Below are 10,091 nucleotides of genomic sequence, written 5' to 3'. Positions count from 1 at the left end.
AAGGAGTCTATAATTAAAGTGGTGCGTGTCAGGGCACCGATACATCTAGTTGGTGGTTAGAAAAAATAATTTTCTTTTTTATTCTTTCTTCTCCTTCGATTTAAGTGCCATCTTCCTCTACTGTGGTACTAAATAAAAACTGTCGATGAAATATGAAATCATAGTATAATATTTCATTGTTTTTTTATTTGGACTATTATGACGTTAGCCCTTTGTATTTTAAATGTTGCGTAATGTAGCATTCCAAGTAGTAGGATTTCTAGGTTAACTTCATGATAACAATTTCGAACGAAACTAGAAGAATTGGCAGACCGTAGGGTTAAATTACCGAGAAACGAATTGGAAAAAAAAACGATATCCAATTGGGTTCCGAGACCTAAATCCATACAAGGAGGAGATTTATCGTTACCGATCGGCCGAGCACTCTAACGGTGGCATTCGATACTAACCACGACAGTGCTACGTGCGAAGTCGCGACGAAGTAGTTTTGTACTCTGGTTCGGTCGTCGTTTCTCGTTTGCGTTCATCCACTTACAAAAATCATCGCGTTTTCAGTGTACACATTGTTTGGAGAAAGGGAAATCGTTGCAGTCACAATTAACAGTATGTCGCTCCTCTTTGAAGGTAGTCTGTACCATTCCACGTTAACGTAATAGGAAAAGACGGTGTGTCGGAGGGCCAGGTTATCTTCCTTGTCCAAGAAAAGTTTCGTCGGTGGACAATGGCGCGGGAATGTTGCGTTCCAGAATCGACGTGTGCACGGCGTAGGTGATGATCGGTGTTTTTACATGTGGTATGGTGTTTATAGTGAACAGGAAGAATTACATACCTTGCTGGATTGACCAGCCCGACGTTTTTCGGATACGAGCCGTGTCGTGAGCCGCCATGAGGCGCATTAGCGGTAAGCCAAATGCTTTCTTAACCATATTCACCGATATTTTTTAATATTTCTGAATTACTCCGAACACCACGATCAAATAGCTTTTTTCCACGTTCGTTAAATTGATGTAGTCAAATCTTGATATGTTGAAGTTGATGGGAAATTGAGAAGTATTTCGAGTTACACTGGTTTCTTATCCAAGTTTCGACTTACAGAGGCTTGATAAGCAATTTCGACTTACGCTATTACTATTACCTGTATAGAAGAAAACAAAATCGAATACAGCTTCAACTATATAAAGTGATTATGGTTAAAAATTCACCTTCCTTTGTATCGTGTTTAAGCTTGAATCCATTTCACTTGCACCAAGGTGATTATTATCGATGACTGTCGATTAAATCGACATACTGTAATTAACGGTTTTGGTTATTGTAGTTTTTTTTTTATTTTCTAAATTGAATCGTTGAGTAATTTTGATTTTTTGAAGGAGAGGAATAAGATTTTCGAAGTTTTTAAACAAATCCGGTGCTAATTGTTATGAATTTAGTGAAAAAAGTCTCTAATTTGGATTGTACTTTTCATAAACAATTGCAGTTGTAATTTTTACTGAATCAGAGAATTGACAACAATATGATTAAATGCTTAGAAGGATTGACAAAATGAAATCTAGCATAAGGCAGTACAATATAAAGGACAGGGAAATAAATTAGAGTTGTTTGGTGTCTAGAGTACTAGAAATCAGTGAATTGTATTTTGAGTTGTAGAAGTCAATTAATATAAACTTGAGTGATAGACGTCAAATAGGTATATGCACAGGTTTGAGTTATCGAGGATTTATAATGGGAAACGAATGAAGATTCGTCTAATAAAGGTGTTAGATTTAAAGAGGTTTTGGTTGCAAAGGTCTGATAGTACTGTTGTGTAGCATCATAATTACGAACATTTTTACTCATAAGTAAGTATTATGTTTTGACAAGCTGTTAGTGAAATATTTAGTTCCAGAGATTAATTATAAAAGTAACTCTGTTTTCTTATGGTAGATATAGTAATTTCCCTTTAGTTGCTGTTTCTTTTGTAAATACCATCTATTATCATTCGGTACTTTATGTAACACAATGATTAACCTTTTTGAGCTCATGGCCCCGTTTAAAAGAAGATTCATTGTCTTTTTAGTCTTACAACATATTTTAACACTTTGAGTGCAGCGTCATCCATATCTGGATATTACAAAATGTGCTGCTAGGGCTTTGTCAGTTCTTTTTTAAGTAAAAAAGTAGACTTCTAAGACCCGAAGAGAATATGATCAAAATAAGCATAGCACTCCAAGTATTAAGCCAGTGGTTTCTAAATATATTATACGATGTACCCCTTAAAAAGAGAATCTGTGTCTGAGTTAAGTGGTAGGTCTAAAATCAGTACAAAACAAATATATTTTAAGAATAATTAAATTTTGATAATTAATGTATTAACAGAAAGAAATGTTTCGATATTCACATTCTTCTCCATTAAAGATTTTTGTTTGCATTTTTTTGGAGATTCTCTCCAAAGTGGGTTTACCCTCTATTTATCAAAATGCTGCATTTAACCCTTAACAAGTATAACAAGAAGATTTTGATAATAAACTCAAGGAAGGAAAAATTTTGTTCGAAATAAGCAGTAGTTTAAACAAAAATATATTTTAAATATTTCGTTTCCATTAGGTCTTCTTTGTTTAAATATAGTAACAAATAGTGAAAACTAGGTGGTCTATTGTGTATATATTATACATGAAAAATGATACATGTTTAGTTTTACTTATAATGGTAGTATTATGTATACTTTTGCTGACATCTTGAAAACTAAAAGTAAGCAACGGTTACATGTATAGAAAAACATTTTTTAAAATTAGAGAGGTGACCTTTGATTCTAAATAATTACCATTATTTAACGTCTTTCACCGTAACGCATACACTAAAGTTAAAGAGTAGTTACTCTGAAATTATATTTGTAATAGTTATTGACAATTTTCAGATTAATCAGTAATTATGAATTGCAATTGTAATCTGCAACCATAAGATTATTGATTTATTATTAATCTGGCTCATGTACAATATTTTGATCAATACTAGTGTACATTATCACATTACGATAAGAACAAGCGCTTTCACACTCCCTTTGATTTTTAAGGAATCACCTTGGTTATCGATTCGTTATAGTCCGATATTAGCCGTTTGAAGAAAGGATTGTGGTATTGAGGTGAGGACGAAGGATGAGTAAAAGGGGGAACTAGAAGAAGGTCTTAAAAGAGAGAAAAAAAATAGACAGCGAGAAGGAGAAGCAAGAGGAAATATATAACCCGTGTTTATCGTATTTTTTCGTTTCGTGTCGTTCAGTGTTACAATTTAAAATCAAAAACTAATTGAATTAAATTTAAAATATCAGGTTGGACATAAAAAGTCACAATGACACTAGTTCATTCTACATAAAGTTAATTAATTTAAACGTCGAAAATTTACGCGAGATTTACGAGATTATTTAAAAAGAAAGAAATTACAAAATACAAATAGAATATAAACATTTAATGTAAATATTACATGTTTAAACAGAATCTATATTAATGTCGCATGTTTAAATCACATAAAACATTGTCTTCGATAATTATTTTTACAAATATTTTTTATAAATCATTTATGCGTAGACAAATTTCAAGGTCAATTTCAACTTGCAAACTTTTATTTCTATTACTTTTTTAAATAAATTCCAAACTATCAAAATTATTACTTAAGTCACCCTTCCACATAATTTCACGTGGGCTCCAATGTATTTTTGAATTTTATCAAAATCCGTGAGCCAAAGTATACGAAGTGATCGATTTCGGGGGGAATGGCCCATTACGAATCTAATGGATTTAGATAAAAATAAATGTATGAAAAATTGAAAGCCAGGTCTCTTTATCTTATGTTATGTCATTTAATTTGTTTTATTATTCCATACCATTATCACGTTATCAGTATTGCTCGCGTAAAAGCTATCCCATTTATTTGATTATGATATTAATTTTGATCAGTGATGGACAAAACCCTAGGCTTCGAATAAATCTGAAGTTTGCCGATACGTTTGTTTCGTTTCCTCCTTTGAACATTTTCCAGAGAAAGAAACGAGACAAACACACCGGCAATCTTCAAATTTATTCGAAGCCAAGGGTTTTGCCCATCTCTGATTTTCATATAGTCAATTTTAGTCAGTGTGAATATTCTTAAAAATTTTCCATTAATTAGTTTAAAACTATTGCAAAGAAATAATTAACGAAATTCGTTTTAAACCGAAGTAATTTTCATTTAATACTCCTTACGACTTCGATACATTCAGCAGTACAACCTTGAGAGAGAGGAAAAAGAATGATCTGGCAGAACATTTATTTCCTATTATGTCTTTCTTCTACTGTGTTTGCTCTCTGTCAAGCAGTTGAAAGATACATACAGTGAGTCTCAGAAATATTCGGACACTAGTGTATGCTTAGCTTTATGACTTAATATCGTAGTTATTAAAAAAGCAATTGTCTTCGTTACTTTTTCCAATAATAAGTCATTTATTAACGTTATTACAGATGTATACATTAATCCAAAAATTTACATAAATTACATAATAGCAATAAACAAACGAAAGAATATCAGATTTTCGGGTACGATAAAACACGGAGGATGCATTGTAATAGTGTGGGGATGCATTTCGACTTTCGGCGTTGGCAATTTAGTTTTTATCGATGGCATCATGATTAAGAATGCTTATTTGAATCTTTTAAAAAGCAATTTCAAACAAAGTGTAGAAAAATTGGGGATTGCTGAAGATTTTAAATTTTACCAGGATAATGATTCTAAACATAAGTCGCGCATTGTCTAAGAATTTTTATTGTATAATTGCCCCAAAGTCCTTCATCCACCTCCACAATCACCAGACCTTAACCCTATAGAAAACTTATGGGATAAGTTGAACTAACGGATTCGCAGGACACCCATTCGTTCCAAAGAAGAACTTAAAATTAGGCTTCAAGAAGAATGGGCATCCATTTCGACAGAATATTAAAAAAAATAATGTCTAATATGCCGAATCGATCGAGACATATTATAAAAGAAAAGGGATTTGCAACAAAATATTAATGTGGAACATATAATGTTTAATTTTAATTAAGAAATGTTATTCCTCATAGTGTCCGAATATTTTTCTGACCCGAAAATGCGGTATTCTTTCGTTTGTTTATTGTTATTATGTAATTTATGTAAATTTTTGGATTAATGTATATATCTTTAATAATGTTAATAAATGATTTATTATTGGAAAAAGTAACGAAGACGATTGCTTTTTTAATAACTACGATATTAAGCCATAATGCTAACCATACACTGGTGTCCGAATATTTCTGGGAGTCACTGTATTTCGATTTCTCACTTTAAGTAATACAATTAGTATTTAACGTTGTCATATTCAGCTTTTGTTTGTCTTAAATTGCGGTAAAAGTTTCCGTACTGTTTTTATTGTTATGAATAAGAATATAGAGTCGTATATGAATGACCTTGGAACGACCTAGTCCTTCGTTTGACTTTTAAGCGAGATATCGTAACAGTAACTACATAGTTGAGCGATAAAACAGCGTAAACGGTCTGTTTTTAAATATTTAATAGGAAAAGTGATTTTCAAATGTGCAGCAAATAAGTATATTTTTATTGAAAAATTATTCATGGTCGATGTACGTTCTGTGTGCAAAAATTCTGTAAACATGTAGACGAGCATGTTAGCGTAATGGAACGTAAAAAAGTTTCATGCTTCAAATGCTTCTGTGGTAAAGAAGATTTATTTTTTCTCCTAACCTACTTTTACTTTACGCACATTGGTTCGTTTCACCTTTGTGGTACGTTCATTTAAATATTTTCAGTGTATAACAATTCGTATAACGTGTCTAAGGTTAAAAAGCACGTTACTGGAATCGAACGTGGTATTTTGTGCACAGTAGATAGGAGATTACATTTTATCATCGTGGACGTGACATAAACTATTAAAACTTGTGCATACGCGGCATACTGTGTCAAATGGAACTTGAACCCGTATCATTAACCGACTCTTTTATTTCCTTCAACCACTTGTCCTACGTTTTCTACATATTCTTCATATTCTTCATTTTAACATACACATATTTCTATCTACACAAGGTGTTCGGCAACAGGTGTCCGAAACTTCAAGGGGTGCTTCTACTTCTTTTATTTTCGCATATAGAATTACCTCTTAAAGCTTTCGGCACCTTTTACCGACGATAGTATAATTATAAGTACTAGTTTAACATTTTACCAACCGGTAGTGATTAAACGTATAAATTCAATAATATTTGTTATCTTGACAACATTAGTATTATTCAATCTTTATTTTATCTTACTAATCTACGTATAATAATACAAATTACTAATCTACGTATAATAATAACAATTAATCATAAATTTATGTTTTTGGAACCATTACATTTTAAATCTAAAATTAAATCTATTAATATAACTTTAATATGACTTGTATTATTTTTATCTGATTCCGATAAAATTACTAATCTACGTGTAATAATAAAAATTAGTCATAAATTTATGGTTCTGGGAGCATTATATTTTAAATCTAAAAGAATAAGGCAACAGAGACCTCAGGACTCTTGACGGCGAAATGCCCAAATTTATAGCGAAATAGTTCCTATTGTTAACGCTAGATAGTGTGTTTTGAGTTTCGTATACCGATATAGCAGATACCTCGGTTCGTTGTACCGATGTTACGTTACGATTTATAATTATGGCAACTGTAGAAGTCATTTACGAATGCTTTCTGTGACATGGATAATTTATTTTCCAGGTATGTACCATTTGAAGAAAATGTGCAGACCGAAAGGGGATAAAACAGTTGCCCTCACCTAAAAACGTATTGCTAAGGAAAAGATATCTGAAATAAGGTAATCTTTGTCGTTTAGGAGTGGTTCAACTTCATTAATTGGGACTTTACGTCCATATTTCTTTTTTCTGAATACTGAGAAAAATGTCTGTTCACGTAGACGTTATGCAATCTAAATTCAGAAAGTTGAACTTCTCAAATTTTAGAGTAGTCATCGTTTCTAAGTAGTTGCGTACATTCATAAATTGTTTTGAAGTATTTCAAAATGAATTCGAGTGGAACTGTTTCGCTACAAACTTTGACTTTCTGTCACCGAGGGCGATGATTATAGATTTAAAATTAGCGTTATATTACTTTATAATAATAATTATAAATAATATTTTCGTAATTTAAGTAATTTATATTTTCCTACGAAACATACACAGCACACGCAATAATTTTCATCTGAATTGGATAATTATATGTAGTTAGGAAGTGATAGGAAGGAATCTTCATATTCTCAATAATTAAAAATCTAATTTAATCCACTGTGGATGGTTTTGGTGAACAGAATGAAAAGCAGATTTCCGTTTTCGGCATCTCTAATGAATAATCAATGAATTTATTTCAAGGATAAGACATTAAAATACATTAAACCTTCTAAGTTCTCAACCTAATCTCTATTAGAGTGTATCTATACACATAACCTAAGTCTCAATCTGATAGTCATTGCAATGCATATACATATATGAATTTTAGTAGCCATCAAATTTTGCTTATTGTTATTCTTCTACAGTTACTGTAATCATTAGGCACGCTTGTAATCTGTTAGAATAATGATAATAATAGTAATATGCAAAAATGTATGGCTACCAATCTTCGTATATGTATACATGCTTTGGTCATCAAGTTAGGACTTAAGTTATTTGATACATGTATAGATTCATTACAGTGTAGATTAGCAAGTTGATAATTCAATATACAATTTCAAAACTCTACTTAAACTAAAGTTACAAATGATCGAATATGAAGGTGCAGAATTAATTTGTACACCTAACAAATCTCTCAGTGTGTGTAAATTATTCTGGACAAACAGTCAAAATATTGGGACGCATAGCTCATCGAATTTTTATCCGATTCACTTAATTCAACAAATTGAAGCTTAACTTGAAGGTAATTAAGTTTATATGCTAATGAACCTCGACTCTTAATGAATTATTATTATAGCATAAAGTTATTGCAAAATAACGGCCGACATGTATCGTTTATTTTCATGTTTTTTGCCGTCATTTTTGCAATTAACAATTTCTTTTTTTGCAAATTGAGGTTCATACGCATTTTACGTACCAACTAAAGAACAAAATTTTCTGATTTGACCTATCAGATGTTTTTCCAGGGCTCCACGTATCCCACCGTTTTCACCGAATCCTTTCCTTGCGACTACTATATCTATACATACATGTATACATTCAAATTAAATCTACACTGTCAAATTTTCATCTTTGAACGTCCCTTTATATGTAAAAAAAGTTTCAATAACATAAATTAATCATATCTGGAAATTATATGCATTAGAAAAATACATTAGCTGGACCAGGCTCCCCTCCTTAAGGGGGTATTATCGTCTAGAAGTTTGTTTTTTCAGTAATTTTTAGGAATTACTTTTGCGAAAACTATCAAACCTACAGTACCAGGGTTTTTTATGCATAATAAAACACGTTTCAACTAACAACACAAATTTTTATAAAATACTTCATTGAAATCTATACAAGTTATGCGCTGTTATGCAGGTTGTGGCGTGAAACACTCGTTCAATCGGGCGCACAGGCTCTGCCGGTTCTAGTCGTCTGAGACAGAAAAACAAATTTTTTTTTCAATCTATATGAATGTAGTTATCGTCCGAACTAGAATTAAGTAAGTACTAAATTTTTTATCGGAATCGCAGCTGTTTGAAAATTAAGGTTTAATTTTTCCGGAAAATTATCAACTAAAATATGAGAGCAGGGCTAAAATATTCAAGCTATCGGTATAATTCTAGTTCAGTCCATAGGTGATGGTGCCCTCGAAATGTGTGTAAAACCAGAAGTCAGTCGGTCCAATAGTTTTTCAGAAAAACGTGCGCCCGACTTGAAAAAATGTCGTTTTGAGAAAAACGCGTTTAAAGTTTGCTATACATTTAGCACTAATACTAGTGAACAGCCTTTAAGCCTCTGTAACTGTATGAGAGCTCTACGAATTTCAAATTAATATTTTAGAGGCACTTTCTCAAAACCTCAAATGATAAGAAAATGCAAAAGAAAAAAAATCGAATATCTGAAGTTTCTAGACGATAATACCCCCTTAAGAGAGGTTCGCGTAAGTCGACGACTAAAGGTCGATTCAGACTATACGACACCGTCACGTTCTGGCAACGACACGTACCGGCACCGAGACGACAAAACATTAAAACACGCATTTTAATGGAACTATTCACACGATTCCCGTTGACGGAACGTTCAGGTCGGTGTCTGTTAAGTGTGAATAGTTCCATTAAAACGCGTGTTTTAGTGTTTTGTCGTGTCGGTGGCGGTACGTGTCGTTGCCGGAACGTGACGATCCGTGTCATTACAGTTTGAATCAACCTTTACCCGTGCAGGGTTGATCCTGCCGGCGTCGATTCGCCTGGATCTCGAGATTCTCGAGCCACTCGTGAACGTCTTTCTCCGTTCAGCTCCTTTTAATATTTCCACGTGGAAAGTTGTTTCACGTGTCGCGGTTTCGGGTACCTACGCGTAGAAGCATTACCGGGGGCGACCTACGCCGTTCTCCGGAAACTCGTCCACCCACCTTCGACCTCGCCTCTTTGCATTCGCTACAACAACGTCTTGCTGCTGTCGCCAACGCGAACCTGCACCCGACACCGACCGTTTTTGACAGTCTCGTCCGACTGTCTCTGTCGTTTCCATCGCAGTATTTCCAACGAGCACGCATGCCCTATACCCTCGGAAATCAGTGAACAACCATCGATCTGGTGAATTCAACTATCGAGCGACTATTCCAAATTTAAGACATTTTCAACGCGCGAAGTGGACTACGTAATGGTGGTAGAGTGAACTTGCCGGTTGCGGTTGAATCTGGTATTATTCTTTGAGAAAATTTGTCTGACGAAAGGCCAAGTTTATTGGAAGTTGTTATAGTTACGAATTGTCGAGGTGGTATCAAGTTCGTTTGCGTCGAATTAATTATTAAAGTGAATTCATCGTTGGTGTTGGACCCATTGGAACTGTTGATATGATCAAAAATTGTCGAGCTGGTATTAACAGTGCGTTTATATCGAATTAATTATTAAAGTGAATTC

General features: G+C 33.3%; 1 protein-coding gene across 1 annotated transcript in view; it reads left to right on the top strand.

Moving 5' to 3' along the window:
• LOC128875046 (caskin-1) overlaps positions 1-10,091 on the top strand; it is a 27,044-nt gene continuing 16,953 nt past the window's right edge. Inside the window, exon 1 of the mRNA XM_054120357.1 lies at positions 1-901. Coding sequence (XP_053976332.1) covers positions 886-901 — 16 coding nt within the window. The 5' untranslated portion in view covers positions 1-885. The remainder of the gene's footprint in view (positions 902-10,091) is intronic.

This window comes from Hylaeus volcanicus, chromosome 4 (genome assembly GCF_026283585.1).
Source record: "Hylaeus volcanicus isolate JK05 chromosome 4, UHH_iyHylVolc1.0_haploid, whole genome shotgun sequence".
NCBI classification, from domain to species: Eukaryota; Metazoa; Arthropoda; class Insecta; order Hymenoptera; family Colletidae; genus Hylaeus; species Hylaeus volcanicus.
The sequence above is the reverse complement of the archived record's forward strand: the minus strand, read 5'-3'. Positions and strand labels throughout refer to the sequence as shown.